The sequence below is a fragment of the Neovison vison genome, chromosome 14 (genome assembly GCF_020171115.1).
Source record: "Neovison vison isolate M4711 chromosome 14, ASM_NN_V1, whole genome shotgun sequence".
Taxonomy (NCBI): domain Eukaryota; kingdom Metazoa; phylum Chordata; class Mammalia; order Carnivora; family Mustelidae; genus Neogale; species Neogale vison.
The window spans coordinates 31,536,608-31,556,980 of NC_058104.1; the positions used below are offsets into that span (position 1 = coordinate 31,536,608).

A 20,373-nucleotide genomic window follows, 5' to 3' on the forward strand; every position below is an offset into this window, starting at 1 on the left:
AACAAACTGAAGGTTGCTGGGGGGAGGGGTGTTGGGAGAAGGGAGGTGGGGTTATGGACATTGGGGAGGGTATGTGCTATGGTGAGTGCTGTGAAGTGTGTAAACCTGGCGATTCACAGACCTGTACCCCTGGGGATAAAAATATATGTTTATAAATTTTTTTTTAAAAAATTAAAAAAGAAAAAGAAAAGAAGGAGATAAGGGGCACCTGGGTGGATCAGGTCTTGATCTCAGGATCCTGGGATCGAGTCCCACGTTGGGGTCCCCACTCAGTGTTCAGTCACCTTGTCCCTCTGCCTCTCCCTCCTCACCATTGTACTTGCATAAAATCGTTTTAAAAAAAAAAACAAACAGAAAAGGAGATGAGGTAAAAGGTATGTTTTGAAGATATTGTGGATGAGTTTTCTTCAAGTAAAGACTGGAAAGGATAAACAAAACAATTCCTCTTTTCCTTGTAAATTTAACTCAAAAAGAATAAAAGGTTTATGGTATCAGGTACCTGTCAAGTTTTCTCTGGTTTCCAACTACTGTAACAATGTCGGAAAAAATAAACACTGAAAAGTAATAAAAGCATGTTCCAGTGGAGGAAAGTCTGTGCTTTTACCTGGGGCACTGGTTCTAGCAGAAGTCAGAGAGGGGAACCCCAGCTCCTCCTTCTAGAAGGTCCTAAAAGTCAGCAGTTCCTGCATTCCTGTCCCAACCCAATGTAGCTCCAGTTCCTCTGAAGCTGAGTCACAGCTTCTTCCCAGAAACAAGTCGGGATCGGTAACAAAGCAACCACAGCATTTCTGATGTGGGGTCCCCTGACCTCTCAATCCAGGGACCCCTGAGTAAAATAGGGCTTGTTCAAATGCCCTCAGGGAAAATGAGGACCAAACCGTGGGAAGAGCCCCAATATGTAAGCGCCTGGATTTCTCACCTACCAGCACGTCCTGGGGAAGCTCCCAGAGCCCCCTCCTCAGCGCTCAGCCAACAAGGTAGTTTCTCTGTCACACCTCAGGAGGCAACAAGTTGCTGCAAAACCCCATGGTCTCCCCAGGGCATCAGGGGAACTGGCTGGAAATACAGCTCTGACTCTTTATCTCGGGGCAGTGAGAGTGGAGCTGGATCCCTAGGTGGCTACAGAAGCCGTTCCTGCTGAGACCCCCTTGGGTCAGAGAATCCAAAGGGGAAACCTCTGCTGGCCATGGCTGCTCACACAGAGAAACCGCCCCCTTCCTGTTGGAGGTGCGCGGGCTCCCTCTGCTGGCCACCCTGGGAATCCCTGCAATGCTCCAATTAATGGCATTTCAGTAGGAGGAAAGAAGGTGCTGTCTCTCCCCTGACAGATCCTGAGGCTGGGCCCCACAACTCCATGCAAAAAGAGGTGCGCCCATCTTCCCAAGTGAAAAGGCCTCTGCAGAGCTCAGCCCCTGAGAGGTCGGAGCTGTGGGATCAGGGAAATCTGATGCCCGGGATTCCCGCCTTCTCTGGCCCTAATGGTCAGAGCACCTACCTACACCTCCCCCACCCCGGTCCATTCTCCACCTCCACACAACTAGACCACCAACCGCTGTTCATCCTTAAAACGCTTCTTTGTCTCTGCTTCTGTCTACCCTATCTCCTTACTTCTTCTCCCTTGCTAGCACTTGCCCAATTCCCCCTACCATTCACTCAGTCTCTCACCCTGACAGTGTCCTTTAAAAATATATATATATTTTATTTACTTATTTGACACACAGAGAGCACAAGTAGGCAGAGAGGCAGGCAGAGAGAGGAGGAAGCAGGCTCCCTGCCAAGCACAGAGCCTGATGCGGGGCTCGATCCAAGGACCCTGGGACCATGACCTGAGCTGAAAGCAGAGGCTTAACCCTCTGAGTCACCCAGGCACTCTCCTGACAGTCTCTTGATCACTCCCCAGACCCTCGCGCCTCCTGCTCTGTGCAGCTCTGTCAGGGAACACCACAGGGAACCACCTCTCCTGTCAACCCCTCTGTCCTGCCCTCCTTTGGCCTAGGCCCTGTCACAGGACGTGACAATCCCATTTATAAAGCCTGCTCAGGCTGACCCTGACTGCCATAGTGCCGTTACCAGCCTCTCCTGGGCAGCATGTGAACAGACTGAACTTGATCCTTCGGTGGCCCTGCCATGACCCCAAAGCTGCCGGAGGATGGCTGCGTCCATGACCTGGGAAGAAGGAGGGCTTTGCAGAATCCAGCAGCTCTGCTGCAGAAGGGGTTGGCAAAAAAAGCCTAATAGGGGACAGAAGCATACTCCCAACTCCTCCTGCTGCTGAGGAAGGGATGGGTCTCCTGTCAGTGACCTCTGCCCTGCCCATCCCTCAACAGGGAAACTGTGGGAGCATTGTGGGGCATGATGGGTCTCCCCAAGAACACGGCCACCATCAGCTTTCCTCAAACACCCCTGTGGTTGGGGAGCAGCTGAGAAGGTGAAACCACTGCACAAAACCCGGATTAATGCTGGGCCTCCTCACCAGGCTCTCAGGGCCTCTCCCGACACCTCGTTCTCTGCTCCCTGTCACAGCAGACCACTGCCTGGGGACAGGCAGCTGTCTTGCTCATCATTACCCCCTCCCAAGCTAGCAGGTGCCATGTGCTCAAGGGGATCTGTCACCAGAGTTAATACAAACACCAGTGGATCTAAATTCAAACTGGGCCCCCTCCCCAGAAGGATTCTTGGGGTCCCTTGCAGAAGAGGTACCACGGAGCGTAGTCTTGCTCTATCCTCTGTCACCACCACTGCTGCCAGGGTGTTATCTGTGCATGAAGGCGTCACTCTGTGCCCTCGAAGGAGAAGGACTGTAGGTCCTCCTGAAGGCAGACGCTGACACAGACACAGAACCGTGAGTGGTTTATTGGGGGGATACCACGAGAGACGAAGCACAGGGGAGAGGATGGGCAGGGAAAGCACTCAGACCACCAGGCAGAAAACATTCATATTTTTACTAAATAGAAACTCATTGGAGCCTGGTTGTTGGAGGTCAAGGTGGTCTTCAAGTTACAAAATGATTAGCCTGGAAGGCAAAAGGATTTGGGTTAGTACACTGGGACCTTATATGTTCCCAAATGCTCTTTGCCTCCCATAGTGGATCTGAGGCCTTGGATGAACACTTGCATGTGTGGCCGCTTCTGCGAGTTTATTTGTAATAGACAATAAGTGTCTTCACATCTCACATATAAAGCTCTGATTGTACCCGTTCTCCTCTCTTTTACTTCATTGTGGCTGTGACCTGAAATTTAATAGAAAAAGGGGGCTCTTTGCCTTGTCTTTTAAATGAGAATGGCCACTACCTGGGCTGAGGTGATACACTCTTAGTGCATTTTGTGGACTTAAGTGAACATCTTTTGACGCTCTTCTGCGTGGAGCTATTTTCATTTAAACAGAACAGTGAATGGTCAGAGCCCATGTATTATGCATATTACTTTCTTTAGGGAAAGGATTAGAGGGAGAAAGGGCAACATGTGAGCAAAGAGGGAAAGGGGAGAAGGTGAGGGAGAGAGAGAATCCCAGAGAAGCTCCACACTCAGCACCAAAGCCGGCTTGCAGCTCAATCTCAGAACCTCGAGATCATGACCTAAGAAGGAATCAAGATTCTGCTGCTTCACCGACTGAGCTGCCCATGAGCCCCTGCAGGTTCTTTATGGACTTCAACTCCTATTGCTCAAGTGACCTCAGAATCCAGTATGCTCCCCCTTTCACAGATTAGAAAAAAAAGCTGAGGTCCTGAGAAGGCCCCACTGAGAGTTGGACTTTGGGCTGAGAAATCTAGAACACACGCAAATCTGCAGGACACTGGGACTGACGTCCCGGGGGAGGTGCACATCTGCAGGCAGGGTGGTGACATAGATACAGAGGCCTGGTGACAGGGCTCCAGCTAGGGTGGCTCCTGGTCAACCCTGACTCCCCCACGAACAGTCTGACTCTGGCTGACGAGGCGAGGGCAGCCACCCTTCGCCAGGTCTCGCTCCCATCTTCCCTTTTTCTCAAACCCTACATGCCGCAGATGAAGCGAGAGGTGTTTCATCCCTCCCAGAACAACAAAGGCGGATGCTGGACATGCACGACGGTAAGAGACAGACGTCTGCCATTGTGCGACAGAGACACTTCCTTCCCAACAATGGCACCTGCCCGCTGCTCAGTGTGTGCAAAGAGCCAGGCACACGCATGTGTGTCCTGAGGAACTTCAGAATCTTCAAAGGGCCCCCAGCCCGGTTTCCCCTTGAATGTCAAGCCCTGAGCACAAACTCTGCCTTTCCTCCACCGACATAACGGCAAGGTGATGATCCGGAAACAGAGATGCCTGTAAGCTCCGCCCGAAGACTTGCCACTTTGAACAGGAAAGGACACCACCCACGGACCCCAGGTTATACCCAACACAACAGCTCAGGACACTGCGAGGCCCAGAGAGGAACAGGACTCCAGAAATGGGTACAACTGAAAACACACCTGTACTTACTTGGTTCTCCTCTGGGACCTTCTTGGGCACAGGGCTGCTATTGTCCCCTTGAGCTCCACAGGCTTCTGAGCGGAAAGGAAGCCCTAGTAGAGATGGAGGTGGATTCAGACTGGCGATGACCCCGTAAGATTAAAGCCAACCCTCCCCCCCTGCCCCAGACTATTCCATGCTCTCCCTCTGGAAGGTCCTTCCTGTTTCTCACAGGACTCCCCTGACCCCTGTGGATGAAGGAGGGAACAGTCCCTCACCCTCACACGTACGACCACTCTGCCTGGGAACAGAAGTTTCCAGAAGTAATCTATAACGCGGGACAACTGGGGCCTCCACACATGAGGGTGATGTGAAGGTTGTGCTTCATCCAGCCCAGAGCCCAAAACCTCGTGTCTGCGCAGTGCAGCTGGGCAATGCTTCTGTGTCTGTCCTCTGCGAGATGTCACCTTTCTTCCCCATGGCAGACACCTGCTGCCCAGTTCTGGGCGGTGGCCCAGACAGTCCATGAGATGGACGTCCACACAAAGCGGAGGAATGTGACCATGTCCTCACTCGGGCTTAGCTTTGCTTTGCAAAGCCCTGTGGTACCACCTCTGCATCCTCTCCATCGACGGAAGTGGCTAAACTGTGAATGTGCTTTATGGAACACATCAATTCAGATCATCTCACCGTGTGGTGGAGGAACGCGATGGGGCCGAGGCCCGTGGTCCCCCAGTGTGGAGCTGGAGGAGGAGGAGGAAAGCCTGGTATATTCTGCCCCATGCGGTAGGGCATACAGAGGGGACCTGGGCAATGAGGAAACACTCCCACACCTGTACCGACCTGCAGAAAGACAAGAAAATATTTTAGTAAAACAGACAAAAGTTGCAACACCAAGAGAAGAAACCAAAGCAAAGAGCTCTCAGCATGCGACTTCTTCCGGAGAGCGGCATCTGCTGCAAACCTGACCTGCACCTCCCAGCTGGTGCCAGTACAAAGACAGGGGAGAGGGCAGTGGCTGTCACAGGAATAGGCTGTCACCAAACATCACTGCCCAGGTCTGCCCACGTTCACCAGCAAGATCTCATGTCTTAAAGATGAAAAAGGGTCACTGCAAACTAGTACAACAGCACATTCCAGACACGGGGGCATCGGCATCCAGGACAACACTTCGTCTTTCCTCCTCGGTTCCCGGAGAAGATTCTGGTTAGGTCAGAAGAGAGGGAACGGGACGAAACTGAATGCCCTTTCTCCACAAAGTTTCTGAGCCACTCGAGGGGAATCGTTCGCTTGACAGTCCCCAACTCTCCCCACGCTGCCTCGCCTCCTGACAAAGGGTTCTCTACTCTCTACAGTTTCTGGCCATGGACAAAGACCCTTGAGGAATTAGGGGCTTGTGGTCTGACAGAACCCTGGAAAAGCATCTTCTGAGGAACATGATACCAATAAGCCTTCTTTACACTCAGCAGCTGTGTCTGTCTTAATACACAGTCATTTGGAAATTTCAACCGACTGAGTTCCAAAGTCATTTTGTCCAATGGGAAATGAAGATGGGAGGGCCAAATAAGAGAATTCACAGAAATGTATATGCTTCCCGATGGAAAACTCCACACGTATGAGGAGAACAGAAACAAGCTCTTAGGAAAGTAAGGACCAAAGAACCTGCTCCTGGAAGCCCAGCTCAAGGGCTGGGAGGCAGTGGTCAATGCAGGTCATCACTGACGTCCCCCATTAGAACGTGTGAGCGGGTTGCGATTCCGACAGTGCGCCTGAGAGCTTTGATACTTCAAAATACTTGTAGAAAGGATGTGAGTAGGTGGGTTCTGCACAGCAGGTTTTCCAGCAGAGGTAAAACAGGGATAACTCGTGAAACTTACCCTGAGAATGTTCTAGACTGCAAAGGAGACAGTATTAAATTCAGAGAGAGTTTTCCCCAGGCTCCATTTGTGAGGATTTCCGGACCCATCAAGCCCCGGCATGAGCACAACACAGTTGCACTGAACGTAACCTGAAAGGAGTCAGGCCAGCCAGAGGACTTCACTGGGGAGGGAGCGGTCCACCTCCCCCAGTTACTTCCCCGGGGTGCACTGTGGGCAGGCAGGGGTGCACACACACGCACACGCATGGTCCCCAACACTAAGTTGCAAGACGGTAGCACCCGTGCCAGAACGGCTACCCGTCCCCTGCATCTCACCTACAGCCTGGGGTGAACAGAGGCCGTGGGGAAATCTACCGTCACCACATGTGAATATAGGTCTGCACCTCGACACAGACAAGGAGTCTGCCGCCAAGGATAATCCACAAAGGATAAAACTCCATTCCGGACAGGCCGGGATCGACGTCCAGGACCACACTTCCCCATCATGGCAAGCACAGCATCTCCTTCTGTACAATGAGAACACACTCCTTAGCTCAGGCGCAGAGCAAATGCGTAGTCCTTGGTGCTGAGAACCACGGATGGGCCGATTCACCAACCCCAAATGCAAACCAGTGTGTCTGGAGAGCACATGTGACGCTCCCAGGATGGGTCGGGAGAGACACTATGAGCTGGCACAGCCACCAGATCCCAACTGAACCCGCTCACGGGAGCACAACTGAAACCCGTGTGAGGGGTGGGCCCTGAGGGGAGTCACCGGGATTCCCGCTTCAGGGCTGATGCACCAGGGGGCGTTTTCTATGACACACCTGCACCTGGCGGCGGGCACCATCATCTCACCAAGGGGTCAGCTGGAGGGATTCCAGCTCATGTCTTTGCGCGCACAATTGGAAAGCAGAGGAGGTCTCACAACTCACCTTCTCCACCAACAGTCAAGCTGCCCAAAGGACATGGCACAAGTAGGAGGACGTCCTGACTTTTCCCATTTTTCCCTCTGTGAGCACCTCTGCAGACCTCCTCCCGGGTTAGTCTCCTGACCCAAAAACAAAAAATGCTCCTGCTCCAGCAGGAAGGAAAACCACAAACCCAGCCGGACTACCTGAATTCACTGTGGAGTGAGACGTCATCCTCCTCGAGTTATGTACACAGATGCGCGCGCGGGCACACACACACACACACACACACACACACAAGGTGAGCATCCTACCACCACGTGTCTCTAAGCATCTGTAGCTTTGGGAGGAAGCGCGAAATGGAGGATCTCTAACAGAGCAGCCCGGAGGCTCCTGGGTGAGCGGCGTGCACTCTGAAAGGGATGATCGCAGATCACACGCAACACCACAAGGCCGGGACAGGGTGCTGTCCACACTGCAAAACATTTCAGAAACGGACACAACTCAGAACGCCCACACCACTTACCGTAGGCATCTCGGGGCCCTTTTGAGGGCCGGTGCGGCTGTTCATCCCGGGAACCGGTCTAGGTGCTGGATCAGAAAAAGGACAGGTTTATTGTGGTTTGCATGCCCTCCATGCCTTCCTCTCCCATCTTGCACTCTTTCCCACACTCGCGTCCCTTATCAGAGGGTTTCCCACGTGACTCAAGTGACTCCTTTGCTAGGAGAGACACCAGTCCCCTGACTCTTGCGGGAGACACCCCAGGACCCCCGTTCCAGTGTTTCCATAAGTAATGCATCCCGTTTGGACAGGTCAGGGTACAACTGGCTGGAAATCAACACTAAAATTGGGGTGCTCAACACACATCAGGCAAATCACTTTTTCTTCATAGATTAAACATCTAAGTGAGAATAGCCTTGGGTGGGTGACAGCCACAAACCCCCAACATGAACGGCCCACGTTCTCTTCTCAGGCCACAAAGGATGGTTCGTTTGTCCAGCCTGCGGATGAGACTAGCATGCGTGACTGACCAACAAGTAAACATTTCAGAGAAGAAACAGACTCGGACGGTTTATAGTCACGAACAAGAAAACACAGGCAGATGGAGCAAAAAAGCTATGGCATGACACCGACAGCATGAGAGGAGTAAAATACCTCATTGATGAATATGGTCCTATAGATTACCAATAAAACAAAAATATAGGACCTTCCATAACAAGCAAATAAATGCCCTTTTTGACAAATAGTCTTTTCTTCCCCCAAGGTTTGACTCCTGAGTCAAGGTGGGAAGGGAGCTCGGCTCCCACCTTCTCGGGTGCAGCTCTTCAGTAGGGAGTGGCCGGGGGGAAGGTGTGGAGGGGCGTGAGCTCCACCTGTCACAAGGGCAAGTGTCCAGGAATGGGAAAGGCACCGTGTGGTTTCACAGCAGAAATCAGGCTGCTGCATTTCACATCGTGCTCCCTACCTTGCCACAGAGGCTTCTGGAACTCAGGCCTTCCCGGCATCGGTCCGCGACGCGTGGGTCCCACAGGCAGCATCTCCCCATCTATCATGCGCAATCTTGAACACAGAAAAAGAATGGACATTTTTTAAGAATTAAAACACCACGTCCTCTCCTAGGCACTAAACAGCATAGCCGTCACCCCTCCAAACACCGTAAAAACGCACGGCAAACTCTCACACCTGTGTTTCAGGTAGGCGTTCTCCCTGCTCTGCTGCACTATCCTCCTCTCCCAATCCCGAGCCCTCATCTGTGGGAGAAAAAACACACCCATCATCGGTTGTGCCAGACTGTGCCCCAAGAGAAGACGAGGAAAAGGAAAACACTTACCCAGTTAGCCACAGCATTCCTCTCCTGGACTGCGATCTGAAAAAAGCCAGCACACCAAGAGCCCATGTTCAGGGCTCTAAGGGCCACTACCGTCACCTGCAGGGGGCGCCAAGGGGTCAGTGTGTTGGGCACAACTCAGGTTACCTGGCTTTGGAAGGTCAACTCCGCCTCTGGCAGCTGGTGCTGCATGTCTTCCACTTGTTGTCTGAGGGACAAGTGTTTTCATCAGACAAAACCCAACATGGGGTGTGATTTTCCATCATCTGCCCAAGTGACCGACCTCCTCTATCAGTCCTCTCATACAACAGATCCCGAAACAGGACCACTTTCACCTGATTATAACTGGACAGTAGGATCAAAGCTATTGTTACAGCCTTTCTTAATCGTTTTGCTTCACCTGCAGGTTCAGAATTGAATAATTTCCTTACCCATTTTCAATCCTTCCCTCAGTTATCACATGACAAGTGTCTTTTGTCACGAAGCTCTATTCTCCTTGAACTTCTATCCTCGCCATGGTCCCCAGGGTTGCAAAGACCATCACCATCAGATGGCACTACAACGTTTATACGTAAGATTCATCCTAGGCAAACTGCTCTCCTCAAGATTGGACAACTGACACCAAGGACACTGGTGTGGAGCCCGTTTCCACAGGGTCACGCCAGCGCTGGGGATCAGGACATGTTTAGTAATGTAATTGTTTTGTACCTTATCTTTCTGTGGCTGTTAATTCTCTCTGGATATATCCTCTGAATTTTTGTGTATCTCACCTGAGTCCTAATAATGTACAAAGATGAAAATCCAAAGGGAACAGGGATTTCAGGAGCCAGTAGTAGGTAGTGTCTGGACTTACCTATACTTCTCCATTTCATCTTCAGTCACCTTCAGCTTTTCTTTGGCAGCTGACAGCTCATTCCTGGTTGCATTCATTTCATTAATGGTCTCTTCTAACTTCCTAAGATGGGAAAGGTATGTACATTGTCCAGGAGACAAGGTCCTGAATTTCTGCCATTTATCCTCCCAAGCACACTTGATGGCCTAGGTTGGAACGTCCCCACTAAAAGCACAGACTGAAAACACAACAGGAGATGAATGAAGGCCCCATTTAGGGTTCAAGAACAATCAAACTCTGACTGCTGCCAAGTCCCTCCAATCGGAACTGTCTTTATACTTCCCTACTTCAATTCATTCACCATGTCACCAAATAACATTGCACTCTGTGCCCTCTCAGGGTTGGCCTTTGGGTTGAGACAGTGAAGGCTCATTTCAATTCAAAGTGAAAAGCCAAGCCTGACCAGCCACACCCATTAGGATGAAGCAGTGGCCCATCATTAGTCTCACACCTCCATGGGGAGCCCTGATCCTCAGACCAAGGTTGGGCAACACAGTCAGCCCAAAAGGAACCTTCCGGAATAGGGCTTCACTGGCATGGAAACTCACTCCCACACATCTCTAGGCTTGAGATGTACAACCCCTGCCCCCACTTGAAAAACCCTGGTGTAGGAAAAGGCCAACCGTACTGCCAAAAATAGGTCCTTAAATAATCCATGTGAACTGTCACATACTCAGGGTGTTTTGTCCAGGGAACAGACTTCAGATGGAAAACTGTCAACTCCATTGTGTTAACCTTCTCGAATACAAGACCAAGTTCAAGGATGGTGAAGGCAGCAAACGGTGATGTTAGCAAGGTTGGTTTGCTGGGCTGCCTCAGACTCTTGTTCATGGTGTTGATTCAAAGGTTTCAACAGGACACGTGTCAAGAATCACGCGCAGAAAAAAGACTTTAGAAGCTGAGACAAAACCTCGAGAAAGAGAAGGACATGAGCATCTGCTTCTGGCCTCTCCACGATCCTTCAGCAAATGGCTTCTGGAGCAGCAGTCAATGTGTGGCCCAGGGATATGGTGTTGAAGAGAGAAAGGTGGTGAGGACACCAGACCGGCCCCAAGAAGAACTTAGCAATGAACAGAACCCAGGTGCCTGTGAGAGAGAGCGGCCCCTACCCCTGGAGAGGGAAGAGATAACACAAAGCTGAGTCTCCAGGGAAGACAGGGAACAGTTTTGCTTTTCAACAGGAATGAGGGCCTCCAACGTCCTGATCTCCTCCTGAGAAACAAAAGGAAACACTGGACTAGAGAGCAAACTTGTGAGTGCACCTAATTTCGAAAGAGCACATGAGGAAACATGAGAACCAGATGGAGGAGGAGGAAGCCTAGGAGAAAGCCAGCCTGGCAGTGGGAGCCAAGCTCCCCAGGACACATCAGTGAATTCTGGAACAGGCGAGTGAATACAAAGTAAAAGAACAAGCAACCTTTTGGGGACAGGTTGGAATGCAACAAGCAAAGTTCCAGTTCAGCCAGCAAAGATGAGACTTAGTAAAACTGCAGGCTTTGGATGGGATCCGGGAGAGTTCCACCTAGAAAAACATGTGGAGGGGCACAAGGGTGGCCTGGTCATTACGTATCTGCTTAAAAGTATTTGATTCAGGTCATGATCCCAGAGCTCTGGGATCGAGCCCCACATTGGACTCCCTGTTCAGCTGGAAGCCTGCTTCTCCCTCTTCCACTCCCCCTGCTTGTGTTCTCTCTCTCACTGTGTCTCTCTCTGTCAAATAGGTAAATGTGAAATCTTTTCTAAAAAAAAAAAAAAGAAAGAAAGAAAGAAAAAGAAAATCACGTGGACAGGAAATACCCTGACCTTCTTAGCAACCGGGCTGCACCGAATAATCTCAGTTGTACACCAGATGAAGGGACCCAGTATTGCTGGAGCCCCAGCCCACGTTCCACAAAGAAACTTTCCTGGTTTCTGCAGGAAGAGAATTCCAGTTTTCTCTCCACATTCTGGACCCTAGTCTCATGCTGCACAAGAATGGGACCTAATGCAGGAGTGGTAAAAGCACGTGGGGAGAGTGAACCTGAAAGGACAGTGTAGGCCGACCCAGAGGGGATCCAGGCATCCAAGTGATTAATGCTGCTACCTGCCCGCGCAAGTCCTTAGAACAGAAAGGAAAATGCAGGTTACACCTATCAAAATAGAAAGGGCAGGCACAATTCTACAAAATGCATTTGGCAGAAGTACTCTACGATCCAATTCCAGAAGTTCCAAATACAGTTATCTAGACTTGTCACCACATAAATTTATACAACGGTACTTATGACAACACAGCAAGAGCTTACTCTTCTGCAGTCCGTTTTTGTTGTTCACTGAACTCCACCATCATATCCACTTTCTTCCTTAGCAGGTTCAATTCCGCTTCTTTAGCTGTTTTCTGAGAACTCAGGGCATTATACCGGACTTCCAGGAACCTTTCGCTCTCTGTAAAGGATGAGTTTCCTTTTGTGTGTTTGTGCCATGACCTGAGAACTTGGTTTTCATGGGGAAGGAGAAGGGCAAGACCGTGAAGGCAGGAAGGAATTCGTTCCCTGCCTGATGCAAACTCATTGCCACCCTATGGAGATTTCTTCCCCCTAAACAACATACCTTTCAGTTCTTGGTTTTTGCATGTGACGGCTCTCAGCACTTCATCATCCAATTCATCTTGGACCTTTAAGACAGATGTAAGAAAAGACCTATGAGGGCACCTAGCAGGACAGCATCAGAGAGGGTAACAAAGAAAGTCCTTGAGGCATAAATAGAATAAGGAGAAAGTAAGACAACTGGTTCATTTCAAAAAACGCACAAATGGCTTTCTCAGTGGAACAGATATTAGAAAAAATCTTCTACTATATAATTGGACTTGCTATCGCCCTTCATCACTCACATATTTTGTGAGATTTTCTACATAATGTGGAGGGCAGCTCTGAATGATGTGAAGATTACCCAACTGTGAAATAAACCATACTTCCTAGACCTTGAAGTGGCAAACCTCATCGTGGTGGTCCCAAGTGAAATTGCAGCTCGCTGTTCAGTAGAAGCTGCAGTGCCCAGACACCCACTCTCTACTGCGTAAACAGCTCACGGGTACACTGCACTCATCTCCCTCACGGAGTCAAAAGCCTCCGGAGCAGCATTCTAGGACAACTAACATCGACCTCTTACCACAACCACAGTCTGGTTATCTCTGGCTCTCACAACTTCTGAGAGAGCCTGTTTAAGACGAAGGGTGTCCTTCAAATTTTCATTGATGACCTCCACCTTTCTGATGTTCTCCTTCAAGATAATATATGGAAATATATATATGTATTGAATGAGGAACAAGGACTCATTCCTTGGGTCGCTTGGGTGGCACCTGGATGGTCCAGTGTGTGGAGTGTCCGACTACTGCTTTCACTGGCCTCAAGTCCTGATCTCAGGGTCATGGGATTGATCCCTGCAGCAGGCTACACACTCAACATGGTGTCTGCTTGGGATTCTCTCTCTCTCTCCTTCAAGCCCCCTCTCCTCACTCTTTCCTTCTCTCAAATCCATCAATCTTAGAAATAATAATAATAAGAGTAATTCATTATTTTTATTTCCACTGTTAGAACACAATCCGGGCAAAGAACGGATTCTTACTTTCCATTTATTTATTTCGCCAAGGGAAACCTTAGGCTGTCTCTTCCTATGCGCTTCTTTCCCTGCTTCGCTGATCTGTAAAGCATAGGAAAAAGGAAACAGAATCCCAAAATAGCATTATGTTAGAGAATCCTATCTAACAATGTGTAACTCCTTTCTCGAAGAGAGAGGCAGTGCTCTACATTGTCAAGCTTCTCTTACTCAAGGACCACTCTGGATCCCATGAACTAGATCAATCGAATGAACTAGCCGAGGAGGAGGGAACCAAAATGAAATCACAAAAAATATTTGAAAGGGCACACATACCTTCTCCTCCCAACTGGCTATGGTTTTTTCAATTTCCTTGATTTCCCTTTGCACCTGATTAATATTACTCTTTATTTGGTCTAAAGGAAATGAAAGGAGAAAAAAGAATTTTAAGATAATTAGCAAAACCAGCGACACTGAATAATCCCAGTGGGATTGAATAATCCTACCAGGGACACATTCTCTGACACGTGGGTGTCACTAACTTGCTAGCATTCCCATTGTGCCTGAAGAAAGCAAGAACTCACAGCGATGAACAACGGCATTCGACGGTTTCCAAAGCGCCTGTCGGCCACCCAGGCCGTCAACAGCCAGCACCTCAGAATCACCACAATCCATGAGCCCCAGACACTATCCATTATCCCCGCTGGCACACATTCGATTCCATTCATTTTCCCTTGGCAGGAAAGGCTCCCTCCACTTCCGACTCAAAACCATGCTTTGATCCTCTCCCATGACACGTGCTCTGCGTGGCAATATCTGCCTTTTTCTCCAAGTGTAGCCTGTTGCTAGACTCAGAGAGCTTTCTCCTCTTGACATTTCGCCAAGAGCCAGCTCATGACAAAGTACTCCCTCCAGACCTCAGGCTGTGATCATCACTTGCCTCCTAAACATCTCTCTGCAAAATGACACCTTGTATTCTCCCTAGTCCCACGAGGTATTCCTCCTCCTGGTCTCTTAGACAGGGCAACTCCCTCCACATTGTCACTTAGACTCCCCATGGGGAAGAGAACCATTTGCAAGACTTAACAAGTCAGTGAGACATCAGGAGTCACCATATTTATCCCTCATCAGATTATACCCACATCATACACTGGTACCGAGAATTTTTGGCGAAGAAAGCCGAAGCTGAAAATCTTACCTTCATATTGTCGAGGCTTTACCTAAGAGAGGAAGAAACAGAGATGGGCTGGATTTCAGAACATATTACAAGTAAAAATCTATAGTTCAGCTAGATACCAAATTTGTAATCCAAAGATATTAAAATAATCACTTTGCTTAGCAGAAGGAATTCGCAGGATTAAAAAAGAAGACAACATTGGAATTTCCTGATTAAGTCATCATAGTTCACAATCCATTTCTGATAAAGAGCACAAGTGTGTATAACTTCCTTTTGAGTCCCAAATCTATTCACATTCTATTGCATCAGTGTTCAACCTATTCAATTTTGACAAGGGATCATGCAGATATTTACAACTTATTCATTATTTCACCATTTCCCTAGCTTTTGTTTAATGTTAGTAACCATGCAGTTTGTGTTAGGTTTTTTTTTCATTGTATATATTTACTGAGATGGAATTTAAACATTGTCTCCAGCTTTACTGGGCTACAAGTATAACGTGTACAGTGCGTTGATGTGGTACATTTATAGATCACAAAATGATCACCACGGCTGATCCTTCAGCCTGCCCCATGGTTGCTTTTCGTGGTGTATGTAATAGAGTATTGCTATTCTGTGTCCTTAGGTGAATTTAGTGCAGGTTCCTGCCTTGCTTTAAAACACAGAACATACCCATCACTGTCAGTTTGGTGAGTGCCTCTTTCCACTCAATTCTACCCTACAGGTGTTTGTGTGTCTTTTTTGTCTTTCATGGGGCATGTTTCTGGGATGCATCCATGTTGCATGGTTCTTGAATCTCCCAGATGGGAATCGTCGCAAATCATTACAGTCTGTGTGACCTTTTGAGTCTGGCTTCACTCATTAAGTTCTTTGTGGAGATGAAGAGCCAAGAGAATTAGCAGTAAAACACGTGGGAAGAATTTGAGATTCCCTAATGGCACAAAGGGAATAGATGTTGGGGTCTTGGCAGCGCCCAGAATGCACTATTTTGTGGCCAACACAATGGTCTGGGAGAAACTTCAGATTGGAGCCTATGCTGCGTTGGAAGCAAGGTATAAGGCGATCTGTATAAACCAGGGAAGCTTGGTAGGCACCATGGGGAAACGCGGAGGGGCATCCCTGGGTCCCTTGGAAGAGCTGGTCTTGACTTCTATTCCAGCTAATTGCTGTTTGGCTTTCCTGAGCTTTGCTCTGTGGTTCATGAACCAAACCTGCAGTATGGTGGGCTGGATCTCCAGTTTCCAGGCCATTTCTTTCTGAAGGCTGGGGAGCGGGGTATGGGTTCCGGCTAAGCCAGGATTCCAAATCGGCCAGCTGTTTTTTGATTCCTTTCCTTTGTGAATGCTTCTCGAGCTTTCCTTTAGGAAGGTCCCCTGTGCTGCGACATCCCGAGATCTAGCTGTGTCCCCATGCTCTGGTCCTGTGTCTCTCTCATCAGTTTTTGATGCAGTGCTTCTAGGATTCGCGGTTGTGTATAACACCCAGCGCTCCATGCAACACGTACCCTCCTTACCCATCACTTGGCTCACCCATCACCTGGCTCACCCATCTCCCCACATCCCTCCCCTCTAAAACCCTCAGCTTGCTTCCCAGAGTCCATAGTCTCTCATCGTTCATCTCCCCCTCTGATTCTGCCCCCCTAACTCGTTTTCTTCTTCCTTCTCATAATATCCTCCATGCTATTCCTTATGTTCCACAAATTAGTGAAACCATATGATAAGTGACTTTCTCTACTGGACTTATTTCACTTAGCATATTTCCTTAACTTTTTTGCAACACAATATCTGCACTGGAGTATAGAACCTGGGACTATTGTAAAGTCCTGGAAGGAAGGGGGGGCGCCTGGTTTGCTCAGTGGGTTGGGGCCTCTGCCTTCGGCTCGGGTCATGATCCCAGAGTCCTGGGATCAAGCCCCACATCGGGCTCTCTGCTCAGCAGCAGCCTGCTTCCTCCTCTCTCTCTTTGCCTGCCTCTCTGCCTACTTGTGATCTCTGTCTGTCAAATAAATAAATAAAATATTTAAAAAAAAAAGTCTTGGAAGGAAGGAAAAAAGAAGGCAGAGAGGCAGGAAGGCAAGGGAGCAAAAGCTGTGTCAAAGATATGACTCTTTCCTTCTCTAGAAAGATTTCCTGAAACTTTCCAAAGAGTTGGCTGTTTACTGAATTCACACACAGTTAGAGCACATCAGGTGCTATGAAGTCTCCCAGACTATGAGAAATGGAATGTCATCAAAAAGAAGTAAAAGCCATCGAATGAGAAAAAAGAGTGGCCCATGATGACAGATGAAGCATAAGCCACCACAGAAAGACAGCGGATGTTTCCAAAAAGGGGAGCCAGGCAATTCAGACTCGAGTGACACTGGTCTTATTATAGCTCAATAACATCTAGGCAAGACCTCATTTTGCACCATGAACATATTTCCCCATTCAACAGTTTTACGGGATGATGAGAGGCTGAGGCCAACCCCCACATCTTGCCAGGATCTTGGAATATCACCATGCTATCACAAACCAGTCATAATAATGTTGGTGGGGAGAGTGCATCAGGACAGGGCAATCAGACAACCATAGTTATTCCTTTAATTTCACATGTTGATTAGGAACCTCTGAGCTCCCCTGGCCCTTGTCACCAACCCCAGAGGCAGGGGAAGTGTAAAGGTAGATGGCTACACCGAATACATAATATTTTTCTTTTCTCTTTGAAGGGAAGTTTTCTCCATTGACAGGGAGAGGGAGGAGTATTCCCATGGAGAAAGAAACTCGAGAGTTCTTCCTTCTTAGAAAGATCAGCCCTCAAGTGAAATCATGTCACCAGAGTCTAACTCAGGGTTTCCCAGAGACTAAGCCACAAAGGTGAGGGAAATACTCGACTCCAGTGCCATCTCTCCCTGCCTCACTGATGAAGACCTCAGTCTAACCCTGAGCCAGAGGAGCAGAAAACCTCACCCTAACACCCACCTACCTCAGTTCCTTTACCAGGACACAGTATCTTGCTTTCAACACAACCCTACAAACATGCTACAGGTAAAAACCTGAGAGCAAGCACGAGAATCACACTTCTTGTGGCAGAAGGGATGGGTTAGCAGGCTGGGGCTTTAAAGTCCCTTCCATGTAGGATACTCGATCTAAGGGGAAAGTGCACAAGAGGAAAAAGAGGTGGTACATGTAAGCATAGATATGAAACTCTAAGACTGTAACATGATTCTAGACAACACCACCAATAAATCAAGAGTGCTTGTGCTGGCTTCATGAAGAGGCTCAAAATAAACCAGAGCAAAGAATCATTGACAGGAAAGAACATCCAGTAGAAACTTCCAAAAAGGAAACAGAAAGGGCGCCTGGGTGGCTCAGTGGGTTGAGTCTCTGCCTTTAGCTCAGGTCATGATCTCAGGGTCTTGGGATCAACTCCCACATTGGGCTCCCTCCTCGACGGGGAGCCAGCTTCCTCCTCTCTCTCTCTCTTCCTGCCTCTCTGCCTACTTGTGATCTCTCTCTGTCAAATAAATTTTAAAAATTATTAATAATTAAAAAAGCAACACTATGACAAAAATTACAAAGACAGCACAGAAAATCCAAGACTGGTAGGTCACTGCAAAATGTGTAACACACACATAATAGGAATACCTATTCCTATAGGAGTGTGGACAGAGAGATATTTGAAGCAATAATGACAGAGGATTTTCTGAAATTAATGGAGTTTCCAAATCAAGATCCAGGGAAATAAAACATCAAAAGCAGGAGCAATACAAAAACATACAGACAAACAATGAACAAAAAACACCAATAATGTCTGTTATAGAATATTCAGCTACAGATCATGAAAGACAAAGAAACAGTTCTGCAAATCTGGAGCAGGGGCTGGGAGTGGGTAGGGGAAGGGGGAGAGGGGAGCAGCAACACCTTACTCCAGAGGAAGACAGATAAGAACGACATCGCACTTCTTTTCAGAAAAGATGCCATGAAGAAGGATGAAATGTGTACACTGTTGAAAGAAACATCGAACTAGAAACCTTTTGCCAGTGAAAGGATCCTTCAAAACACACCTCAGAGTAAGTAAGGAAAACCATCAGGAATAACGACGGGCATTATTTCAATGATGAAGGGGTCTCCATTTCTCCATTGTCCATTTCTTCAAAAGGACACAACAATTTCTAATGTGCATGCGTCAACAACAGAGTATCAGAGCACATGAAGCAGAAACGGAAAATATTGCTGGTGGGAACAGATGAATCCATTCCTACAGCTGGAGAATTCAAAACCCTCTTATCAGTCATTGACAGACCCAGAGATACACAAATAACATGAGAACACAGGTGCACCGGCGAGCATCACCCATCTGCTGCATCCACTGACCTCGGCAGAATACATGATTCAACGACGAGGTATAGACACTCTTCTCAAGCTCACGTGGAACAGTCACTGAGAGAGGCCATAGTCGGGGCCATACAACACATGAGAACCACCAAAGGAATCGAAACTACAGGAAACAATGCTCGCAGACCACAGATGACTCAAACTAGAGATTGAGAACACAGAGAGCTGGAGAATGGCCCAAAACCGGAGATTCAACAGCACACTTCTAAAGAAGACAAGGTGGGGAGGGAAGGTGGGTGGAGGGACGGGGGAAAGAGGGGAAGGGGAAGAAGAGCCCACTTCTTGTGGCGAGCACTGAGAAATGTACAGAATTGTGGAGTCATGTTGTACACCTGAAACTAACATTACACTCTTTGACGATTATTCTTGAACTTAAAAAAAAAAAGAACATATGGATCAAGAAGACACTTCAATAGAAATTTAAAACTGCATCAATCTAGGTGATCATCGAAATGGACATATTAGAGGGAAATCTGTAGTACTGAATGGACATAAAAATATCCAGTGACTATAAAATTTTCTGCTTATTTATGAATGAAAGTACACAAGGTACATTAGTATACTTACAGCGAGGATGGTTCTCCACAGGTAAATGAGAAAGGCACAGGTTCCCAAGCAGGCAGTTATAATGAGAAGCTTCCACAGAACTTCAATCACATCAGGGCCAACACAGAAATGGTCAGGCAAGGAAAGGACAAGCTGAAATACCATTTGAGACAATGAGGAATCTCAAAGACATTTACTGTGTATGTGTCACAAAGAATCTACTTTACAAACCCTCAACCGGCCTCCAGGAGGCAAGCATACCTCTCACCTACCTCCTCCTGGAGGAGAAGGCGCACAGAGGGATGACCAAGGAGCTGGGGCAAACTCTGGGGAGTGATACGTGTGTTTATCATCTTACCATGGTGATGGTTTCCTTGTTGCTTACCTATGTTCAATATCAACAAACAGTATCCTTTGAAAAGATGTTGTGATCATATATACATTATAACACACTGAAGCTGTAGGCAAAATCTAATAGACAAATCTTAAGAGATCTTACTCTACCTACAAGCACGTTGCAAATTTGTTTCTATGTCTAACAGAACTTGAGAATGGATAAGCCAACATAAAATACACAAGATAAGTCAATGTAAACTTAGAATAGGTAAGAAGTCAGTGACTTCTACTGCACATCCATGAAGGAGCTGGATAAACTCCTTTGGTACGTTTCCAAAACTACACCCAAAATTTATGGAAGAATGAGAGAAAGCATGAATATAATGTACTAGAGGTACAAAGGGGCATGTTATATGGACAGATGTTTATAGATTAGGACATTCGTGACAGAAAAG

The 20,373-nt window shown here is 48.0% G+C and overlaps 1 protein-coding gene across 3 annotated transcripts in view; it reads right to left on the reverse strand.

The window, feature by feature from the left end:
* Positions 1-20,373, reverse strand: part of LOC122895678 (transport and Golgi organization protein 1 homolog) — a 64,966-nt gene that overhangs the window by 40,890 nt on the left and 3,703 nt on the right. Inside the window, exons 2-15 of one of the 3 annotated variants that reach the window (XM_044233254.1) lie at positions 19,604-19,735; positions 14,685-14,706; positions 13,823-13,902; positions 13,517-13,591; positions 12,503-12,566; positions 12,199-12,385; positions 9,878-9,979; positions 9,172-9,232; positions 9,028-9,063; positions 8,880-8,947; positions 8,662-8,756; positions 7,722-7,786; positions 5,117-5,269; positions 4,457-4,539 (exon numbers count right to left, since the gene is read on the reverse strand). In XM_044233254.1, coding sequence (XP_044089189.1) covers positions 4,457-4,539; positions 5,117-5,269; positions 7,722-7,786; positions 8,662-8,756; positions 8,880-8,947; positions 9,028-9,063; positions 9,172-9,232; positions 9,878-9,979; positions 12,199-12,385; positions 12,503-12,566; positions 13,517-13,591; positions 13,823-13,902; positions 14,685-14,706; positions 19,604-19,735 — 1,223 coding nt within the window. Of the gene's footprint in view, positions 1-4,456; positions 4,540-5,116; positions 5,270-7,721; positions 7,787-8,661; positions 8,757-8,879; positions 8,948-9,027; positions 9,064-9,171; positions 9,233-9,877; positions 9,980-12,198; positions 12,386-12,502; positions 12,567-13,516; positions 13,592-13,822; positions 13,903-14,684; positions 14,707-19,603; positions 19,762-20,373 lie in introns of those variants that run through there. The other 2 variants (XM_044233255.1, XM_044233253.1) reach the window with 2 other exon arrangements.